The 22219-nt window shown below is 50.1% G+C and overlaps 3 protein-coding genes across 4 annotated transcripts; 1 reads left to right on the top strand and 2 right to left on the bottom strand.

Moving 5' to 3' along the window:
* Positions 1 to 502: 502 nt before the first annotated feature.
* Positions 503 to 2043, bottom strand: PRRT1B (proline rich transmembrane protein 1B). The gene is given in 5 exon segments (XM_077787892.1): positions 503 to 1131; positions 1221 to 1355; positions 1470 to 1825; positions 1936 to 1971; positions 1974 to 2043. Coding segments are annotated over 5 exon segments (744 nt in total). The 3' UTR covers positions 503 to 984.
* A 1694-nt stretch (positions 2044 to 3737) lies between these two features.
* UCK1 (uridine-cytidine kinase 1) lies at positions 3738 to 10099 on the top strand. The gene is made up of 7 exons (XM_021543521.2): positions 3738 to 3848; positions 4017 to 4176; positions 4953 to 5049; positions 5168 to 5310; positions 5390 to 5484; positions 6566 to 6614; positions 6934 to 10099. The coding sequence occupies exons 1-7, from the start codon at positions 3762 to 3764 to the stop codon at positions 7119 to 7121; spliced, it is 819 nt and encodes a 272-aa protein (XP_021399196.1). The 5' UTR covers positions 3738 to 3761; the 3' UTR covers positions 7122 to 10099.
* On the bottom strand, positions 9944 to 22200 carry POMT1 (protein O-mannosyltransferase 1). Of its 2 annotated transcripts, XM_021543520.2 has the most exons (21): positions 22139 to 22200; positions 21766 to 21889; positions 20813 to 20956; positions 20047 to 20153; positions 19422 to 19472; positions 18933 to 19079; positions 17911 to 18022; positions 17369 to 17434; positions 17146 to 17239; positions 16554 to 16709; positions 15846 to 15976; positions 15525 to 15620; positions 14085 to 14177; positions 12977 to 13073; positions 12796 to 12888; positions 12158 to 12278; positions 11832 to 11929; positions 11211 to 11324; positions 10772 to 10898; positions 10514 to 10691; positions 9944 to 10308 (listed from the first exon to the last, which is right to left on the bottom strand). In XM_021543520.2, exons 3-21 carry the CDS (start codon positions 20932 to 20934, stop codon positions 10134 to 10136), a joined length of 2178 nt encoding a protein of 725 aa, XP_021399195.2. In that variant the 5' UTR covers positions 20935 to 20956; positions 21766 to 21889; positions 22139 to 22200; the 3' UTR covers positions 9944 to 10133. The 2 variants fall into 2 exon arrangements, with proteins under 2 accessions (XP_021399195.2, XP_077644009.1); XM_077787883.1 differs by lacking the exons at positions 21766 to 21889; positions 22139 to 22200 and having other exon boundaries at positions 20813 to 21112.
* Between the last annotated feature and the right edge of the window lie 19 nt (positions 22201 to 22219).

The following is a 22219-nucleotide window of genomic DNA, read 5'->3' as shown; positions in this document are numbered from 1 at the left end:
CTGCCACCTTCTCTGGGCACTGCTGTCCCCGTGTCAGGGTTTTGGCTGCGCAGCCCCCGGCGTGTGCCCAGCCCGTGCAGTGCCACCAGCCAAGGGCTATAAATAGCCCCTGCAGCAGCCAGGCTGCTCCGTGGAGCTATTTCAGTGCTGGACAGGGTTCAAAATTCCTCTGGAAATAATTGTCACGGGCCAGCTTGGGAGGAGAGTGCCCAGACACTGACCGAGCACGTGCCCCTGCGCCAGGGCTGGAATGTGGGGCTGCATCCCACGGAACCAGCACAGCAGGAGGGGTCTGCCCACGGCTCAGCGTCCCCCCAAGCAGCTCGGCCAGGGGCACACCCAGGCCCATGGGGAGATTCCCATTCCCTGGGGTCCTGCATGGGCTGGTGCTCTTGGGAGAACCCTGATGTCAGCGGTTGCAGAACTTACCCTGAATTTTGTGGTGGACAAGGGCCATGGCAAGGGGAGATGGAGGCCCTTGGTTTGCAGAGAAAGCAGAAGCTTTGGCTACAGCTGTATTTTATTTCAATCTGGAAGCAGCAGAGGTGGCAATACAGGGAGGGTGTGTGGGTGTGTGTGTGGAATTACTGTAGAACTGCATACCTGGGTTTGTATTCTCACACTATTAATGACCGGTGAGGGCTTTCCCAAACACCTGTTATTCTGCTCCATCCCCAACCCCAATCCTGATGCATCAGAGTCCATTGGAGCTCCAAGCGACAGCCCACAGCAGCGGGATTCAGCATCCTGCAGCAGAGCCTGATCCCGCCCATGGATCCGACACAGCCCAGGGCTGGATCCAGCAGGATCCGGCATCTCCCTGCCCTGGGCTGAGCTGAAGGCTCCGGGGCAGCTCCTCGCCCCGCCGGGAAGGACGGGCACTGCCCCGCAGCCCCAGTAACTCCTCGCTGCCGCCCTTTCCACTCAAGGCTGTGGCAGCTCCACCTGCCCGTGCCCCGCCCCACGCCCAAGTTAGGGTCCCTGTCACAGGTACAGGGCCACCAGGACGTAGATGATCCAGCTGATGGAGGCGAACAGGCCGAAGAGGAGGCTGAAGAGGACCAGTAACTGAGCCTTTCTGGATGCCGCATACGCCTGGGCCAAGTCCCCGCGGGCGAGCGCAGCCCGGGTCTGGGGCAGGGGGAGAAGGGCAGGAGGAGTTAGCAGAGACCCGCAGCACCAGGAGGGGCTTGGAGGCTGCCGGGTGAGTCCGTGCTTACCTCGTAGGAGTAGACGAGGGCTATGACCCCGGTCAGCAGGCAGCAGAAGACGGTGACCAGCGCTGACTCCACCGTGTAGTCCTTGGGCAGCGGCTGCCCGCGGCCGGCGGGGGGCGGCCCCGCGGCCGGCTGCGCGTGGGGCAGGTCAGGGCGGAGAGCGAGCCCGGCTGCGCTGCTCGGGGCACCGCAGGAGCCCCGGACAGCCGGCGGGGCAGAAAAGGGGTGACCCGAACACAGCGGGTGCGGGATACGTACCGTGCTGTAGGGCAGGGGCCCGGCGGGGAAGCCCGGGGCTGGGAAGGGCCGCGGTCCCGGCCCCGACGGGTAAAAGACGGGCCCTTGCTGGGAGAAGCCGGCTGGGAACGGCGGGTAGAGGAGGTGGAAGCTCTTGGGGTCCGGGGGCGAGTAGGGTGGGGGGGCCCCCTCGAAGGCCGAGTTGGTGACCACCGACGCGGCCACGGGCCGGTCCCCACGGGCCGCGGGGGCATCGCTGCGGGTGCCGGGGGTGGGCGGCGCCCCGGCTGCCCCGCGGCCATCCCCCGGCCCGGCTGCCCCGCGGCCCTGGGGCCCGGCTGGCGGCTCGCCGTCCATCGCGGGATGCCTGCGGGGACACGGAGTCCCGATGGGACGGGACACCCCCGGCACACCCACCCACGCGGTCACCCCGGTGTTCCCCCCCCGAGCCCCCGGCGCCCCGTGCCCGCCCCACTCACGGCGGTGCCCGCGGGGTCCCAACAGCCGCCGCTCGGGGCGGCCCCGGCGCGGCCCTCGAGCCCCGCGTGGCCCCGCGCGGAGCGGGAGCGCGGCCGGGCCGGTTAATCATTGACCGCCGAGCGCCCGGCCCGCACCGGGGCTCCGGGCGCGCAGCGACCTCGGGGGGACAAACGGGGGCGGCCAGGGGGTCCGGGCTCCTGCTGGGTGCAGGGCAGGACGGGAGCGTCACAGCAATTAGATCGTGTTTAAACGTGTGATTTGGTTTTATTTTAGAATATTGTATTTACGTCTGGAATGTGGTGTGTGTTTCGGCTCTATTTGTACACAAAATGTATATAAAATTCTGTATATTGCAGCTATAGCTATTAATATCTAGCATGCATGTGTGTAGACATCTCGATGGCACCCCACGCACAGGATGTGTGTGCACACGCTGTGTATTTTACCCATATGTGTATTTCTGTGTTTTGGTGTTTCTGTGTCGTACCTTCAGGTGTTTATTCATAGTTTCCGTGTGCTCTGCACGCACCTGCACTCAGGAACAGGGGTACAACACATACAGGAACAGGTGTGCACGTGGGTACAGCTGTAAAGTACGGGAACAGGTGTCAAACACACAGGAACAGGTGTCAAACACAGGCGGGGGACAGGCGTGCGCTCACACCCACGGTCACACAAGTGCCTGGCTAAAACAGCGCTGTCTGTAGTAAGGAAGAGCGTTATTACTGTCCACGCATCCCCCTGTCCATCTGTCTATGTGTCCCCCTGTCCCTCTGTCCCCCTGTCCATCTGTCCCCCTGTCCCTCTGTTTCCCTGTCCCTCTGTCCATCTGTCCCTCTGTCCCCCTGTCTCTCTGTCCCCCTGTCCCTCTCTCTGTCCCCCTGTCCCTCTGTTTCCCTGTCCCTCTCTCTGTCCCTCTGTCCCCCTGTCCCCCTGTCCCTCTCTCTGTCCCTCTGTCCCCCCGTCCCTCTGTCCCCCTGTCCCTCTCTCTGTCCCTCTGTCCCCCTGTCCCCCGGTCCCTCTCTCTGTCCCCCTGTCCCTCTCTCTGTCCCCCTGTCCCCCTGTCCCTCTCTCTGTCCCCCTGTCCCCCTGTCCCCCTGTCCCTCTGTCCATCTGTCCCCCTGTCCCTGTCCATCTGTCCCCCTGTCCCTCTGTCTCCCTGTCCCCGTCCCTCTGTCCCTCTGTCTCCCTGTCCCTCTCTCTGTCCCCCTGTCCCCCTGTCCATCTGTCCCCCTGTCCCTCTGTCTCCCTGTCCCCCTGTCCCTCTGCCCCTCTGTCCCCCTGTCCCCCTGTCCCTCTGTCCATCTGTCCCCCTGTCCCTCTCTCTGTCCCCCTGTCCATCTGTCCCCCTGTCCCTCTGTCTCCCTGTCCCCCTGTCCCTCTGCCCCTCTGTCCCCCCGTCCCCCTGTCCCTCTGTCTCCCTGTCCCCCTGTCCCTCTGCCCCTCTGTCCCCCTGTCCCTCTGCCCCTCTGTTTCCCTGTCCATCTGTCCCCCTGTCCCCCTGTCCATCTGTCCCTCTGTCCCCCTGTCCCTCTGTCCCCCTGTCCCTCTGTCCCTCTGTCCCCCTGTCCCCCTGTCCCTCTGTCCCCCTGTCCCTCTGTCTCCCTGTCCCCCTGTCCCTCTGTCCCCCTGTCCCCCTGTCCCTCTGTCCCCCTGTCCCTCTATCCCCCTGTCCCTCTCTCTGCCCCTCTGTCCCCCTGTCCCCCTGTCCGTCTGTCCGCGCCCCGCTCCGGCCCCGCCGCTGGGCCCGGCCGCGCTCGCGCCCGCGGCCGCGCCCCCTGGTGGCCCCGCCCCGCCACAGGCCCCGCCCCCGCCGTCCGTCCCGCCATGGCGTCCGCGGGCGGCCCGGACGCGGAGCGGCCGCACCCCAAGCCCTTCCTCATCGGCGTCAGCGGCGGCACCGCCAGCGGCAAGGTGAGCCCGCCGCGCCGGGGCCCGGCCGCGCCCCCGGCAGCCCGCGCGGCGCGGGAGCTGCGCGGCGCCTGAGGGGCAGCGCCGGTGGCGGCCCCGCTGCGGGCGGGGGTCGGGCCGGGCCGAGCCCGCGGCAGGGCTGGGGTCCCGCTGAGCCGCCGTCCCGCTCAGTCCACAGTGTGCGAGAAGATCATGGAGCTGCTGGGGCAGAACGAGGTGGAGCAGCGGCAGCGCAAGGTGCTGATCCTCAGCCAGGACAGCTTCTACAAGGTGCTGACGGCCGAGCAGCAGGCCAAGGCGCTGAAGGGGCAGTACAACTTCGACCACCCGGGTGAGCCCGCACCGGCCCGGCCCTGCAGGCTTCGGTCGGTGCTCGGAGCGCAGCGCGGTCGCACGGGAAGCGCCTGTAGGAAACTGGAAGTGTTGGAGAACAGAAATGTGCTTTCCTCCACCAAAACATCCTTTTGTTCTTCCCTTGTGCCCGTTGTTACTGACGGGTTCTGGAGCTGTGGAGAGACGCAGAGCATCCCAGCCTGCTCACTGCTCCACTCCCTGCTTTGAGAGTCTCCTTAATGAACCACATCATTCCCCAAATCCTTTCCTGTTACTTCTTGTCCGGACCAACAGCTGCTCCCCTTGCCCAGGGGAGTGCTGTGGATTGTAGGCGGGACAGAGAGCTGCCCTTGGCTCAAGTCTGGTGCCTGTTGGGTGGGTAGTGGAAACCGTGAAAGATGCCTGGGGTTTTCCAATTGACTCTTGACTAACAGATGAACAAAGCTGCACAAAATTACCCAATTACTAAGTGGGTTGATAAAATTATAAAATGACTAGCTTCACCTTTGACAGCTTCACCTCTTAATTTCATTGTGTTGTAGTTGCTTGTAAACAGCAAACTGTCTCTTCCTTATCTCTGAAACCAAACACAGCGATTGTCACTTGGGCAGAGAGTGCTGAGTTGCTAGTGGTAGGAAAGAATAAGATGCAAGTTCCTTTTTTCCTGGTGAAACATTGGGCAGAGGGTTTTTGCTTTGGGTCTGGAAAAATCTGACCAGATCATTTGATACAGCAGCATCTGAAAGTCCTTCTCTTTAAACTCTCCTCTCGCAGATGCCTTTGATAACGATTTGATGCATTCAACCCTGAAAAACATTGTTGATGGCAAAACGGTTGAGGTACCAACATATGACTTTGTGACACATTCTAGGTAGGCTCTGCCTTTGCCTGCAGTCCTGGCTTGTGTGGGGGTGTCCCCAGCCTGGGGACAGATCCCTTGGTGGTGGCACGAGGCCGGTTAACATGCTCTGGGTGTTCTTTCCTGGCAGGCTGGCAGAGACGACAGTGGTGTACCCCGCTGACGTCGTCCTCTTTGAGGGGATCCTGGTTTTCTACAACCAAGACATTCGGGACATGTTCCACCTCCGTCTCTTTGTGGACACGGACTCTGACGTCCGGCTGTCCCGCAGAGGTAAAGCCCGGCCGTGCCCCTGCTCCTTATCCGTCCCCACCATGGGACAACACTCAGGGCTTTTATCTCCCCTTCCCAGTTCTGCGAGATATGAAACGTGGGAGGGACCTGGAGCAGATCCTCACCCAGTACACCACGTTTGTCAAGCCTGCCTTTGAGGAGTTCTGCTTACCGGTATGAAACCTCTCACTGATTTCATTTGTGGGGTCTTGTTTTTTTTGGGCAGGGGTAGAGGAGCAGGGTTGTTTGGGAATTAGCTGCTATAGCGGCAGCAGTGGTGACTTTTGGTATTTCACAAATCTCACATTCTCCTCTCTGCCTCATGTATTCAACCATTTCAAGCTGGTTGTTAAGAAACCAAAATGCTTCTGCTGGCGAAGCACCATGAAAATGCCTCAAGCACATTTTCTCACTGCTGGCTGCTGGGGCTATTTACGTATGGGTCTCTCTGAATGAAACTCCCACTCTCAGTTTATTCTTAAGTCTTGTAGGAAGAAAGAAAAGCTTGGTTTCCAGCAGCCTTTCTCAGAGGGAACACTGGTGAAAACCTGGGGCAGACTATTCTAGTTCTGCTTGCTACACCATGTAGTGTGTGGCCAATTTAGGTACTCACATAATCAAATTCATTTGTCAAAAACCCTATGAGAACAAAATGCAGTATGTGGATTAAATAAATTGAAAAAGGCTAACTCAGGCACCTATTGCTCTAGATTAAAGCAATTCTGAGATTCTAAAACTACTCATTAGAAATGCTGAATTTGCCAGCTTTTTTCCAACTGTGGGGGGAATGAAAAAGCAGGAGTGCTGTGATGGTAAAGATCAATAAAATGTTATCAGAGGCAGGCAGGAATTTCACATGCACTTTGTATACGTTGGCTCTCAGCAGAGATTTAGCAATGGCTTGCGAAATGCTGATTAAAACCAGCTCTTGGCAAACAGACCTTGCCTGAAATCGGCAACGTTTGAAGGCAGCTCAGACGGTTAAAAGCAAAGGACTCCACCCTGACCTGCTGTTTCTACCTGGTGATTCTCTGCAAAGGGACAGTAAAATAATCCCTGATCTTAAATCCAGTGCACACTTGCCAGTGTGATATTGGAATTTATTTAGGTTGTTACCATGAGAGCTTAACGTCCCACCCTGGAGCACTAGGACCTTCCATCTTTGCCCAGTTTTCTGGCCTTTGGTTGCTTCCTCCTGGAATGAAGTTGACTTTTCCCATTAACAGCCTCCTCCACCACTGTTTCTGTTTTGCAGACAAAGAAGTATGCAGATGTGATCATCCCCCGAGGAGTTGACAACATGGGTAAAAGGGAGTTGGGTTCCCTGGTTTGCCTGGGGAGACACCTTTGGGGTTGGGAATAGAGCAGGAGGCACCCTGCTGCCTTGAGTGCCTGCTCCTGAGGAAGGGGTTTTTGCTGGAGGGGAGGGAGCTGCTCAGCCTGATCAGAAGGACCAGGGGCTCAGCATGTGGAGGGCTGGAAAAGTGACCTGTTGGGCTCTGACCTCACTGCAGACAGCAGGCTTGTTAAAACCTGAGTTGAGCAGGGCTGGATGCTCCACATTTTCTAGATAACTGAGACAGGAGAACCTTCATGTCCTCTATTCCCCGTTCCTCTCTGCAGTTGCCATAAACCTCATCGTGCAGCACATTCAGGACATCCTGAACGGGGACATCTGCAAGTGGCAGCGGGGAGCGCTGAACGGGCACGGCCGGACGTACAAGCGGCCGTTCCCCGAGCAGGCGGAGAGCGGCGCTGTCCTGGCGGCCGGGAAGCGCTCCCACCTCGAGTCCAGCAGCCGCCCGCACTAGCTCGGCTCGGCCCCAGGGTTTGCCTCTGGTCCACACCAACACTGAAGACAACTTTGGGAAAGGACTTCCACGGAATGGTTGGTGAAGTGCCCCTTAAGTCGTCCTAGCAGCGGAGGGGATCCTGGTGGGAATCTTCTCACAGAGGAGAGAGGAAGGGGTTGGCTTTCCATCCCTCTTCCCTCCAAACCCCTCCCTGTTCTCCCCGAGATGTCTGGAGTTGTTACTTGGTGAACTGGTTAAAGGCAGCGTTATTTGCCTTTTTTTAGTTTTCAGAATGAGATCTAATGCTGAAGATTCCCGTGAAGATTAAGCACTATCAGGTGACTAGCAAGATACCCCATTTCCCTGATGATGGTTGTCTGTAGCAGGAAAATCATCTGCCTCTTGGGTGTTTTTCTCTCTACCCAAGACTAGCTGATATGCTGTTAATTTTAACAGGCTCTTACTCTTCTCCACCTTGTTGGCAACTTGAGTTGTGGCCATGCTCTGCTGCTGGCCAGCCTCCTTCTAGCCTGTGGGGTCAGAGGTACTGAGCTGCAGAGGCACCTCTGCCTTGAGATAGGGGTGACACAGAGACTGACTGGGACAAATGGGAACTTGCAGTTCACCAGGAGACAGGCCCAAGAAGTTTGGTGGTTCTAGTGATTCCTAATTTATTCCTTTCCAAGCTCCTGACTCTTGCTACACTGTTTGGTTATTTTTTGTACCCAGTTACTGAATGTGTGAGCTCCAACTGGATTGAGTTGCTCATGGAAACAGAAACCTGACCTTGTCAATATTAGTGTCTTTTAGTGCATTTCTGTACTGCTGGTTGCAAATTCTGCTGGGCAGAATCCGTCCACTTCCAGAGATGGCTGGTGAGGTCAGCAAGGGGGGAAGCTGGGAATTGCAGGACCCTCCTCCTGCTGCCACAAGCAGCTGCCTGGACACCCTAAGACAGGGTCAGAGCACTTGCCTTGCACTCCAGCAGCTTCAACTCAAGAATGTCTGGCTTTCTAAAAAGAGCAGACAAGAAGTACAAACAGTGATATCCCAGTTTCTGTAGTTTACCCCAGATAAGTGATACTGCAGCAGCATGAAAGTGTCTGTTTGGAAAAAACTGCAATGAAGTGCTGGTTGGACCTTTGAAAATGTCCTTGTGATACTGTTCTTGAGTCTGGACTTAAGGTGTAATTTTGAGAATGAGGGTGGGAGGGAAATGTTACTAAGAGGAACTTTTTCGTATTTGCTAATTTTCTAAAAACAGGGTTTGGCTGTGTTGGTTGTGGGTGTGTTACTTTGGCTAATAAATAAATGAACAGTGATCAGAAATAATTTTTATAAAAGGTAATGGTGGTGCATTCACTATGCCAGCAAAAAGGTACACAGGGAACACTGCTGGAGGGGCTCTTATACTCAACAGTTCTTTCTTCCCTTAACTCAGAATTGTCATCTTTGGTTCTGTCATGGCTGAAAATTTACAGAAAAAACCCCAAAGTTAAGAAATGCAGTCTGCACTTTGATCCTTATAGTCTCCTCAGCCCTGGGAAGGGGTGAAGGTTTGGTGTCTCAGTGACAGTTCACTGGTACTTTGGCAGTGCCCAGGAGAAGGCAGAGCATTTCCTGACTGCTGCTGGCTGCTGTCTAGCTCAGGGTGACAGACTTAGAGCATGAGCTACTGCACTGAAGCATTAGCTCTCAGGGCTGATTCCAGTAGGAGCAAAATAGTCACTAAAACCTACTTTGAATGACTGTGGCGTTGGATCATACCTTCCTCAGGGGGAATTATTTAGAGCAGTGAGGAAGTGCACAGCCCCTGGGGTGTGGGAATGCTGCTCTGGCAGCTTTGTGCTGCCCTGCAGGACCTGCTGCTGCAGCCACGTGGAGATAGATACAGCAATGGAATGTGGCCCAGGTACTACAGCCCTGCTCACACACCGGCACAGAGCCATTACAAATTCCCCCCCGAATTCCCAGTGCTTCAGCTTTGCCTTCTTCTCTGTGAATTCTCTGCTGGTGCAGACCAGGCCATGGGCTGGGTTTCAGTGTTTCCACCCTGAACCCATGTGCACAAGCTGGAGCAGGTTTCCTTGTCAGCAGGATCAGTCCTACCTTGCCCAGAGCTCTTTTCCCATGGGATCTGAGGTGCAATGGCAATACTGCCACTGCTGGTAACAGGCCTCAGGCTTCACATCGGTGCCACATGACCAAAGGATTATTCTGGCTTTGGCTCAATTCCTGGTTTGCCTGAAGCCTTCTTTAGCTGTAACAGCAATTTTTAATATCTTTTTATTTTGCTTATCTTCTTAAAAGTGATGCTTGTGTCAGATGATTATAAATAGATAATAGTAACAAGTCATTATTCTATGCAGAATGAACTATTTATAAATGTAGCTTAATGCTGTATTTACATAAATAGAAATGACAGCAGAGCATTGGAAGTTGGGGGAAAATAATGCATTGTTGAGGAATAGAGTCATGGAATGATGCTGTAAGGCTGCAGGGCCAGTTACTGATTGTTACAGATATGCAGGCTTTAGAGGGAAAACCTGGGGTTTCAGGCATAACAAAGAAAACAGAAAAAAAGTATCCGATGTGTTGGAAAGGGTCCATTAATAGCAAGCATGTTATGGGATTGCAGAGCTCAGTGGTAGGAAACACATGAGATAGCCCTAAGTGCAACGTAGTGCCAGAAGGAAGAAGCACCACTGTACTCCCAGAAAAGAGAAGAAATTGCTGCAGCTCTTCCCAGCAAAGGTGCTGGGATGCTGTTGACTAAAGTCAGCAACCTTCACACCCTGAGGGGCAGTGAAGGGTGAATGTAACAGGCAGAAACTGGGAACTGTGCTCAGAACAGCTCTATTTCTGTTGAGACCTCTTCTGTAATAGTGTTCCTTTATTTTCTTCTCCTGTAATCATTAGATCTGGACTACTACAAAATACCTGAAGCGACTGTTAAATTTCCGTGCTACTAACAATAAATTCTTGGCTTTGCACAAGAGGCGTTTCCCTTTGCTGTGCCAGGCTGGAGTGTCACTGCTTTCGGATCAGGATGTTCCAGGTGTCCTTCCAGCGCAGGGCCTTGAGCTCCGGCAGGGACAGCGCAGGCTGCCCGTAGGTCACGGGGCTGAAGGTGCAGTGCACGAAGTACACCGAGGAGAACCAGGCTACCATCAGGGCACTGAACATGCTCTTGAGCAGCACAGATCTGGCATCAGAGAGGGAAAGAGTACTCAAGTTACATCAAGACTGGCCAAACATTTCATCCAAAACACCTGTGCCTGCCCTGGTTTCCCTAAAAGCAATGACAGTTTGGCCACTGCTGAAAAAGCCACTGCTTTCCCCAGGTGACAGAAGCTGGAGAAAGAACTCCAGTCCTCCTTTCAAGAGAATATTCTGCTGAAGCCAAATACCTGCAGAGATGATCACTGAGATGCTGCAGTACCACAGGAATCAGGAGAATCTGGAATGTGACAGCAGGCAGGTAGTGGTACAGGAAAAGTGTCTTCTCCATCAGGAAGAAGGGCAGGTAATTCACAGCCCAGCCTCCACCACAAATGCCTCCTGCTGACATCCAGATCTGCCAGGCATCTGCAGGAGACAGGAGATGGCATCTGAGAGCAGAGCAAGGCACAGGCCTCCACCTGGGTACACACAGAGTGCAGTCAGACCTTCAGGGATGTCGTAGATCTTCCTCCTTCGCCGCAGCAAGTACCACAGGGACAGGCACAGGTAGACCAGAGCAGCAGCGTTAGCTGAAGCCCAGGTGGCAACATTCCCAAGGAGGTGGATCTGGGCCTGCAGAGTAGATGATGGTCTAAGCCAGAATCAGGACCATGATGTGGTTCTTTTAGGTAAGTTTAAATATTACCTACACAAACTTGCTAAATTAAGCTCCAGAATGGGCCTGCCTAGTAACCTGGAACAAAGCTGGTTGATAAACTTTGCTGTTTTAAGACTCTTGTGTAATGGAAAGCATTTAAAGGATGCTATAGGAAAAGTTATTGGCTTGAAGCTGCAGCCTTGCTCTGACTTCTACTCCTGGGGCTCCCATCTGAGCTGTTCTGCTTTCTCAACAGCTTCACAGCTATTTCTACCTCTTGTACTTACCCCTGAGGTGGGGTGGAGCCAGTAGGCAATATTGGTGTCCATTGTGATCCAGTCCAGGGCAGAGGAGCTGTACTTATGTTCTGTGTCTTCATTTTTTAATGTGAGTATTTTCCACTAGGAAAAAAAAGAGGTAAGCAGAAGGCTTTTAGAATTGGAACAACAGGTAGGACAGCAGGCATGGGTGAACAGCTCCAGATGTAAGATGTTAAGTTCCTAAGCTGGGAGCAGAGAAATCTTTTACATATCTCATATGGATACTGATCAATACAATTGTTTTATTTTGTTATTAAATAATGCACTTTCCTTAATGGATTTCTACAAAGATAGTAAGGGGCATCAACACTACTCATTGCACGTACCACACATTATAGTTAAGTTTCAGGCAGCTTCTGGGTGCCCAACCAACTTTCCACCCCCTTTTTTGTTACACAATCGCTTGGGTATTCATTACTGGACAGCCCAGGTCTTTAATGCCCTTATAAGTGCATTCAGAAACATTTTTCTACAGTGAGGAAGCCAAACTATCAGCAAGGATTAAACAATGATTTCTCAGACTGCAGAAATGCTCAGGCTCCTGCTCTGTAGCAGAAGGAAAAATGAAGGGAGTAACAAAACACTCACCTGCAATTCTGTGAACTTTGCCATGAAGCTGAGGTTTTTACTGATGTCCATCTGTGTGGGAGAGTGGAGTTCCACTTCCCTCTCTTTTTGCTCCTGGCCTGGAAGGAAAGAGCTCAGAAATAACCACAGGCAGAAAGCTAGAAAGGGGAGAGAGCACACAGGCTCCTCACTCTCCCAGGAACCCTTCTCCAATACATCAACTGCAACAGCACTCGGGGGGGACTTTGTAAGGATTCTGACACCAAGGCAGAGCCAACTGAACACACAGTACCACCTTCTCATCACCATGAAGTGAAACCTGCTTCAGGAACGTGGCTGAGACATACTTTTCCCATATCTGTGCTCTTCCACATTCCACACCATGCTCTGGTGGTAGCCTTTGGACAGCTTCTCTCCAACCACCTCCAGCTGCCGGTATCCCCACTCAGGCAGAGATGCTCCACTGAGCTGAAAGAGAAAGACAACAGTGAACTTTTAAACTGAAAGTTCTACCAATCTCAACTTCAGGATGGAAGAAGTTCCCAGGCTCTGCCTGAGCACTGGATGACAGCAAGGGGCTGCCAGAAAATGCATGCAGAGTCACCACAGGAAATAATGTCTCAATAAAAGCTAAAGCTATAAAATCAGTGATACTGGCAAACTTTGTGAAGAAAAAGATCCTTTAATTATTCCAGCTGTTCTCACGGGCAGATAGACTCAACATCAGTTTGTAAGCCCCAGTTGTGTAGAGTGGTCACAACCTCTTGACAAGCAGGACAGTTTTGATACTGAGAGGGATGAAGTACCAGTGTGACAACCTAAAACACATGCTGCTCTTTGTCACACTGAGCAAGTTTATTGTTTCCTTTAATTTACTTACTTGGTTGTTCATTATAGTGGTGTAGCTATTTTGGAGCAGAGTTTTTGAAATTTTAAGAACTGCATGAAGCAAAAGCTACAGGCAAATAAACATAACCCCACTTGCCTTTAGCACTGCAGAGGTGTTCACGTGAACAAACCTCACTTCTGACAGAATTGTCTTCCACACATCCGTGTCAGACTCGCGATTTACAATTTCCTACAACACAAAGATGATTTTGATCCATGTTGTCTCAGCTGTTTCTGCTGGAGAATGATCAGGTCCTCCCCTCCCTCTGACCACTCACCACTCTCCAGAGGTTCTGTGCTGGCATGGAGATGTTATAATCAATATAGCAGGAAACTTCTTGGGAGTGGGGGCTAAGAGGAGCAGCAACATCATGCCTAGAAGACGAATAAAGGAAGATCCTCTACCACCATTCCCCAAATACATATTAAAAGCAAACCCATATGGAATTGGCTTAGACTGGATTCAGTAATAAAGCAAAAAGGAACTCACTTATCAAGATTGCACTGTTTACTCTGAGAGAAAGCATTCCCCACAACCAAGAGCTGCCAGGAACAGGCTCAGAGGAAGCCAATGCAGATGCCTGTGATGCCAGGCTGAAGAACAAGCACTGATTGTGACAAACAGAGACGCTGTTCACTGGAGTTTCCAATAATGAACAAATTAGATTTGGAAGGGACATAGCAAAAACCCAAGCTCAGAACAACCTCCTTCCTAATCTGAGTGATATTCAAGTATACACAGATGGCCTTTGGGAAGCAGTCAGGAGGCAACTTCATACTGCAGGCTTTCAAAAGAGGCAAGAATCTCTGGCAATAAGCCACAGCACACCGGATTCTCCAGCACATTTTCCAAACTTCCAGAGCACATTATTCAGGTAGGAGCATGCCACCAAAGTCAGTGGAGCTGGATTTGGGTTGAGTCACACAAAATACTGAATACCTGCACCTGGCCAGAGTGGGGGCAATGAAGGGGCAAGGATGAAGACTCACAGAGAGGACTCTGTATTTAGGAATCTGCAGAACTACCATGAAATGTGAACAATTCTTTGTTCACATTTCAAATGTGAAATCCTCTAAAGGCCACTAAGTAGGGAAGAACAGAAGCAGTAAGCAACCATTAAGAAGTTTGTGATTAGGATCAAATCCCACTGCCAAGTCAATCAGAAAAAATAAATAAGCATACAGGATCCTTCCTCTGGGCCACAGGGATGGCATATGGAACTAACCACATGACGTCCCTCCAAGGCTCACTGGTGTAAAAATCCACAAATAGCAAGCAGTTTATGGCATATCTGAATGCAAGGTCACTAAGTGGTTATTCTGAGAGCCAACCCAGCAGAATGAGCCAGCAGGCTTGGCAGAGCAGAGCACGAGGAAGGGACTTACGTGTTGAGGTAGCGAGTTGTGATGCCATGGACCAGCTGCACAATGTGGCCGTGCCTGACAGGCCGTGGGGGGTTACTCACCACCAGCTGCTGCCTGGTGAAGGGACACCCAAGAGCAAATGGTTAAATTGGAAATGGTTAAATTATATGCATCTTTATACAGACCACAACCTTGTCATGACCAAGCTGTTAGGTCAAGACACTGCAGGCAGGGACAGACATTTAGGCAAGAAAATGAGAAATTAAAGCAATATATAGGTTGTACCAGAATGGAAGCAAAGCTCATCAAAGCAAAGGTGACTTAAGGGCAGAATGAGTCAGAGGATCAGTAATGGGATACTGACACTCCAGGCATTAGGTCAGTGGTCTGAATCCAGGTCAGTCAGGAGGTGAATTAAGGTTATTACTGTCACACAGCTGTTTGGTGGCTTGTGTGAAACGCTGAGTGCCTCACTGAATCTGATGGGTGCTGCACTACAGCTGCTGTCACTTTGGCACAATTATAGGACAGATCAATGGCTTTTGCACCACATAGAGTAAACTCTCATGTGGCTTCTGGACAGGGCCATGGCAAGGGGAAACTGCAATGCACTAAAATGCTGCCTGTACTTTACTGTTCCATAGAAGGACTTCACATCCTCTGATGCTCACAGGAGTCTTTTGAGTTTGAAGGATTTTAAGAATATATTTGGGGCCTGTGGTCCTGTTAGACTCTTTGCTTGAAAAGTCTGCACCATGGAAAAATTTTCCCAATGTGGATATGACTTGTAATGGCACACAGTCCTTCTGATAGGACTTGTTATACAGTTCCCAGAACAATGTGAGAAACTCAGAAAAGCAACTTTTTGATCAGTATGGAATTATGTCACTCAAAGGCTTTTACTGGCAAAACAAGGACAGATAGTCCTGCCCTGCACTGGCAGTGACAATGGCAAAATGGTTCAGCACAAACCAGGCCTCAGGTACAGGCACCACTTGGAATCCTTCCCTATGTGGCAGATCCTACAGCTCGTTCCACACTTCTAATACAAAGAACTACTCATTTTTCAAAAGTGTTTTCTACTCTTTTCTGAGACTTATTCAAGTTTGATAAAATTAATCAAGACACTCTAACACCATGGCTCACACTTCAAAAAGCAGAGCCTCCCTTTCATGCAAAACACCTGAAGAATCTCTGCTGTGAGTCTTGTGAGTCTTTCATGTTCCACTTGTGCACAGCACAGCCAACAGGCTCTGGCAGGAGCAGTTCAGACAGGATTTTAGAGTCCTCAGTAATGTTTTTACCACATTGAGAAGGATTGTGCAAAGAGCTGCAATCACTTGCTCAGATCACACCAGGCTTCTGCATCCATAAGCAGAGAAGAGTTATGTCCAATGTAGTCTAAGCCCTGGTTGGGTTTTGGAAGCATATAGGTTGAATTTAAATCTCTTGCATACTCACATTCCAGGATCTTTGACAATCCACCAGTTGTTCACATCCTTGAAGGGATAGCAGGTCACCTGCTGCTGATGGGAACTGCCTCGGCCATTCTCATACCTGCACAGGAAGTAACAAAAGCCCACAGAGGTGTAAAGGCATCTGTGATCTCTGTGCTCACCAGTCCCAGCAGCACAAACCAGCACCACATCACTGATCATTCCTACAGAGCACAGGGACTCTGGAGGATTAATGAAGACATCGCCAGGACCCAAACTGTTACACTTGGACTGGCAGGTGAAGAAGCAGAGCTTCTCCGCACAGAGAGCCAGGCAGATTCCTCACCTGATGGGGTAAGTGTTGGTGTGAGAGTGGAGCCAGCACTGCATGGGCTTGCCCAGCACGTTCCGCAGGGTGATCTGAGAGCCGTAGGCCACCTCTAAGGGCTGACCCTGAGTGATTCGGGCCAGCCCACCCTGAGAAGGGTAAGCACAGGGTAAGGACAAAGAAGAAAAAGAAACAACCCAGAGGCTGTTTAAAGTCTATGGAGTCACATCCCACTTCAACACAGCAGTATCTTCACACAGCACCTTCTCATTTGGTTTCACCTATCAAAATCAAGCCTTGCAGCACCATACTCAGTAGATAGGATAGTAAATACACCAACACCCACAAAACTAAAAGACTACAGGGTCTCAGGAAATATCCCTAAAGCCATGTTCTAAAAGACAGGCTAAGCACTCCTATAGCATACCATGTCACCACATGAGTTCAGTACTGTATCTACTTCTGTGGAGTTCCTATAGGAAGAGACAAACCTTCAGCAGAAGAGTGAATATATTGTTCTTGCTTCATTGGGAAAAGGTTTTCATCTGTTATTAGAATTTCAGTCATTATTGCTTCACCTTAAAGCAGTACTACAGCAGCAAAATAGTTAAACATAAAAGGGACAAAACATGCAGGACCAAAGGAACAGGATTGAACACCACCTGATAGTGAACATTCTCCTCTCTTCTCTCTAATAAATCAATTCCAAGATCACACTTCCCTCACCTCTAAGCTGGCTTGGAAAGCACTTGTCATGATCTGGTCGTGAGGCCCAGAGCGATACAGCAAAGCCAAGTGAACATAGAAGAAGGACAGGTACAGCCCCATGGGGATGATGACAAGGGCCAGACCCCGGGCTAGAAAATGGCACAGCAAGGAAACCTGGAAGAACAGAGAAAACTCACTTGTTTCATGGTCTAGATATTAAAAATTTCACAGCACTGTACTTGTTTTGTTTGTCTTTTCTAAGTTTTCCCCACTGTTTTCATTCAGCTGTAATTTTGTGGACAGCTGGCTAACTTCCAGCAAGGATTTGAAGTGGAGCTGGCAGGAGTGTGTGAGGCAAGTGCATGTTCTGAGTCACACGTCACCAAGACATGGATAACAGCAGAAAAGACAGTCACACACACGTATTTTTCTTTAACTTAATTCCATCTTCCCCAACAACTGAGCTGAGAACTGTACTATGATAGGAGGGTTTCCAGACAAGGAATTTTTGTACAAAAGCCAGCTACAGACTGCACTGTTATCTGTTGGCTTGAAAGGCTCCTGCAATGAAAAGTGACAAATAGTATATTTTGCATGCTGTGCTACGTACATTTGACAAGTTCTGGTCTCCTATCATGTGCCAGAAGTGGAGTCCTGCAGTGGCCAAGAGCAGCATATAGGTAAACAGGCCCATATATTTCACACTGTGAGGAAAGTGTATAAAAAATGAACGTGGTTAAAAACTACACAACATTACCTAACACAAGATATAAATATTCTAACATTCTCTTGAACAGTAGGCATTAAAATCCAGGTAAGACATCATCACTTACCCAACTGCGCAAGAACAGGCTACTCCAGTCAGCAGGAGCCAAAACCACCAGCTTCCAGAGAAGGCACTTAAAGATAAATGTATTAAATCACTTGCTAGGCTCAATTTAAAGATAATTTTACTTTATTAATTATTACTTCATCCTCTGCAAGGATCAGGGGAAAAAAGAGACAAATATCTCTAAATTCAGTGCCTGTAAACAGTTACAAAGGACCACTAAGTGACCTGTTATCATCAGTGTTTCTGTACACAGAAGGAAACGTTCCAGTAAAAAAATCTGGGTGGGTACAGAAATGCTCCCAAGGGATTTTATTTCTATTTTAAAAATTAAAAAACAGCCCTGCTAACAGTAAAAACAGTCTTTAACACTGCTCAGTAGAAAAATTCTGGGGCAGGCATATGGGAGGTTGAACCATTGGATTTTACACAGAGGTGAAGTGAGTTATAGAATGATTAAGAGGCATAGAAAAACACAGTCTATGACAAAAAAAAAAAAAGTCACCATGAGAGTATCCAAAAGGGTGGGAGACAATCCAGCTTTACCTGTGCTTTTGCAAATTGTAGAACTTCAGGTAGGACAAAACTGCAAGCAGGATAAAAAAAATCAGTATTGACTCCAGAAGCATGAACCTCGATTGAGTGATGAGAGAGTTTTCTGTTGGAAAAGAGAGACAGACACAAAATTAGAGAAACTTGTCCATAGGCAAGAGCTACCTCAGACAATCATACTGTTATCCAACAGAAGGACCTTCCCTTTTAGGGACAGACGGTTCCTATGGGCTGTAATGGGCAAGTGCTGGGTTTAGAGGGACAAAAACCTTCCAGCAGGAGCAAATTACAATTACATGGACATAACTTTCCCAGACAAAGAGGTGGGCAAGCAGTGAAGTCTTATCAGGATGCAGATAAAGCTGCTGCATTTCCGACAAAGGCAAAGAAAATCAGTCCTGGGAAATCCAGAGAGGTGCTTCTCAAAGCAAAGAGTCCAGGCAGCAAGCACAGCAAGCAATGAGCACCACAACAGATCTGCAGGAAAGGGAGCCAGAATCAGAGAAGCTGGTAGGTAGGAGAGGTTTCCCATTCAGGCAGCTGCCAGCAGCCCCTCAGAGAAAACAAAACCAGCTGAGTTGTACACATCAGAACAGTGTCAAATCAGTGCTAAGGACACAGGCTGGTTTGCTGCAGTTTGGACAGAAGAAATTAGATGAGCTCTGACTGCAAGTTGAGTTGTCCTGCTGTTAAAAGCCAGTATATTGTAATTCACCCTGTAAACCTCTGAGGAAGGGAGTACAGGCCTCCTTGGATACAAGAAATGTGGTTTCCTGTGAGGCTGTTAAGGCTGCCTACTTTGCTTAATATTGAAATGAACTTGTATAAAGCTCAGAAGGGCAGCCTGCTGCAGAGCTGTGAGGGTGGAGGAGAACAGGGAGGCTCAGCACTGACTGACACAGGCCAGGGCTGTTGATGTTTTCTGGGAAGATGCTACTCCACCCTAAACATTCCTAAGGGTAAAAGGGACTCTTCTCCCCATGTATGAAGAATAGGGCTCAGTTGAACAATCTTACCTAAGAGAATCAGAAGAGCAGCTACAAGTGCAGCACAGTGAGAGAAGTGCAGTTCAACCAAAATCTGGTAGGCTAAAGGCACACAGAAAGCACCAGCCAGGGCTGGCAGGAGTCGCAGGGACCACACAGGAACATTCATGCTGTATTCTGAAACAGAAAACAGGAAACACTGATCCACCAATCTGGAGACTCAACTGCAGAGAGGACAGACCAATACAGAATTTGCTGATTGTTAGAGGAATCTAACTCCTACTTGCATTGATTTGTCCATATTCTATTTCTTAAACTGTTTAGCTGATTTACAAGGCCTGTGCTATGAATTCATAATGCTTTTAACTTGTGCTAGAGACCTGCAGAAGACTTATTTAAAAAGAGAAGTGAAGGTGTTGGAAAAGTGTTACTTCCACTAGACAGGCAAAAGGAATCTGTCAGTTGCTGAAATTCTGCTTATTCTCTCTGAAGAATGAGACAGTTAAAAACAACTCTTACCAGCTCCAATCCTGTTCCATAGGAAGTTTCCATCAAATCCTCCTAAGTAACCTACAACATAAACAAGAGAATTTCTAGTCTCAAAGCATGTATAAAACCTGGTGCTAAATTGGAAACCATTTCCCAAACACACAGCTTTTCCTTGCATGAAGGCCCTCTTTCCCAAAAGGGTCCTCTTTGATACTGCTCTGTCTGCAGCAACACTTGACAATGTGCAGAGGCACAAAGAATATAAATTGGGAACAAGGGATTCTCAGTGACAAAGTCAGATGTATATTTAATCCCTCCCTCCCTCCCATACAGACACTTTGATGTTGTGGTATCTCAGCTACAGAAAGGAACTGAGGCTATTTCTTGCACTAGCAGTTCTCATCTTACTTTCCTCTTTATCCAAAGGATTGGATAACAGTGAGGTGATGGATACATGGCTTCATCATCCCCTCCTTTACTCGTGAAACAGCCTCCTAACAATCCTAAACAAAGGAAAACCCAGTTCTCTCTACATCAGTCTCTCATTTGCCCTGTGCTTTCCCCCATAAGTGGATCTGATGATTCATTTCTAACCAGCACTTCTCTCTCCCACAGCAACAAGCAACAGGCACTTCCCAATCCCAGGAGACCCTACCTCCCAAGGCCAGCAGCATGTGGCCAAAGGGTGGGCCACTGTCATCCACAAAGAAGATCCTCTTCATGTAGAGTGAAACGAACTGGCCATAATAGACTTCATCAAAACTGAAACACCAGAGCCAGAAAAATGTCAAATCTAACAGCAATTTTCCTGCAAGGATACTCAGAAAGCAAACACCAACTTGTTGTGAGAAAGGTAAGAATGCAAGGGAGCACTGAGGCTTTGCCCCTTCTCCTCAGGGGGTTTTATTAGGGAAAGATTATCACTGCATTGGCATTGTTCAGCCTGGAAAAGAGAAGGCAACAGGGGTGGCCTAATTGTGGCCCCCTGGCATCTGAAGGGAGCCTTCAGGAAAAATGGGATGAGACTGTAACAGCCTGGAGTGGCAGGACAAGGGGGAATGGCTTCACACTGTCAGAGAGTGGGTTGAGATTAATTTTAGGAAATAATTCTTCCCTGTGAGGATGGTGAGGCCCTGGCACAGGTTCCGAAATAAGTTGTGGCTGCCCCTGGATCCCTGGAAGTGTCCAAGGCCAGGCTGGGGCACCTGGGATAGTGGAAGATGTCCCTGCCCATGGCAGGAGTCAGAATAAGATGAGCTTTAAGAACCCTTCTGACCCAAACCAGTCTGGGATTTTGTGATTCTATGATTTACAAAGGCTGACATCAGTCAAACTGTGCTCTTCTGCTCTTGCATTCTTGCTCACAAACATTTGAAAAACAAGTCTGTGTCATTCAGGTAGAAAATAAACTCATTACTCACACCACAGCCCGTGGATAGCAAAGCCCCCAGAGACGACTTATTAATCCCATCACAGTCAGTGCCACAAGGCTCACATTGATCTTTGCAGTGACCACAACTGGCTCCTTCAGAAATCCCAACATCTTGTCAAAGGTTTGTCTGAACCTACGAGAGCAGAAGAGAACAGCAGTCACCCTTTGGCTCACAGTGAGCTGAACACTCCCCAGAAAGCAACAAGCCTGATTTCTGCTACAAGCAGCTAATGGTGATTAATTTCCCAAAATTCTATTGCTTTTCATGTTTTTGTGTTTCTATTCTATCTATAGGACTAGTTGTAAAAATAACGTTACTGAACCGACACACTTTTCATTTGCCCTGCTTCTGCCTGCAGTAGTAAGCTAAAAACCTTGTTTATTCTTACACTGGTTCTGCAGAAACGTAGTACCTTAATTCTCCAACCTGTATTCTGCTTTGTGCAAAGCAAACCTCACAGCCCAAACTCTGATGCTACTGTGGACAACCCATGTGCTCAGGCACCAGATGACCTCACTAACTGAGAGTTCAGGCAGGTTTAAAAAAAACCCAAACAAGTTACTTGCAAAATAAGGTATTACTCTGGGAGTGGGAAACGGAGGGGAATTAGGAATGGGAACTGTGAATGGGGATGGGAATGTGGGGATGGGAACTGGGAATGGGGATGAAAATGGGAATGAGGATGGGAATGGAGACTGGGAATGGAAAACTGGGAATGGGGATGGGAAACGGAAAGGGAACTGGGAATGAGAATGGGAATGGAAAACTGGGAATGGAAAAGAGGGAATGAGAATGGGAATGGGGACTGGGAATGGGGATGGGACTCTGGGAACTCTGCGTTAGAAAGCTGGTTACTGGAGCACTTGTACAGGCGCTGTTTAAGCAGAAGTGCTAAAAGCTAGGTCAGAAAATAGCAGAGAATCAGTACTGTGCCTCCTCACCTCAACACTACAGAAAGTTACCAGAACAAATCCATCTGCGTGGCTTTGATCAGGAGACAACAAAGTGAGATGTGAGCACATCACCACCATCCAGAGCCGTGCCGCTGGCCTGGTTTCTCCCTGCCTACAAAACACAAGTGCTGCATGGAATAGAGGTTCACAGGAGCCCGTGGCACAGCTGTGCTCCCACCTGGGCTCTGTCAGCCCCTTGCAGGCCCTGCTGATCCCTGGGCAGGGATCCTCGGGCTCCTGCCCAGGGCACGCTCAAACCTCGGCCGGGCTCCGCACCCCCTGTGAGGGGGAGCAGGGCCAGCGTCCCCCACCCGCCCGGTTCCCCCTTTCAGCTCTCCCTCAGGGGGTCACTGATCCTCACCACCCGCACTGGATCCTCTTGGAGGGTTTTTGTGGGGCAGAGGAGCCCCAGCCTCCCTCAGCTGTACGGGGGTGAAGGGGC

Source organism: Lonchura striata, chromosome 22 (genome assembly GCF_046129695.1).
Source record: "Lonchura striata isolate bLonStr1 chromosome 22, bLonStr1.mat, whole genome shotgun sequence".
NCBI classification, from domain to species: domain Eukaryota; kingdom Metazoa; phylum Chordata; class Aves; order Passeriformes; family Estrildidae; genus Lonchura; species Lonchura striata.
Note: the sequence above shows the minus strand (reverse complement) of the source record. Positions and strands in the feature narration are given on the sequence as shown.

Coding starts and splice junctions, on each gene's coding strand:
- POMT1 (XM_021543520.2), bottom strand. CDS start 20,934: ATGTTGGGATTTCTGAAGGAGCCAGTTGTGGTCACTGCAAAGATCAAT. Junction 18,023..18,932: donor TGCTCTTCTGATTCTCTTAG/GTAAGATTGTTC, acceptor CTTTTCCAACAG/AAAACTCTCTCATCACTCAA. Junction 11,325..11,831: donor CAAAGTTCACAGAATTGCAG/GTGAGTGTTTTG, acceptor TTTTTTTCCTAG/TGGAAAATACTCACATTAAA.
- UCK1 (XM_021543521.2), top strand. CDS start 3,762: ATGGCGTCCGCGGGCGGCCCGGACGCGGAGCGGCCGCACCCCAAGCCC. Junction 5,311..5,389: donor CGTCCGGCTGTCCCGCAGAG/GTAAAGCCCGGC, acceptor TCCCCTTCCCAG/TTCTGCGAGATATGAAACGT. Junction 6,615..6,933: donor CCGAGGAGTTGACAACATGG/GTAAAAGGGAGT, acceptor TCCTCTCTGCAG/TTGCCATAAACCTCATCGTG.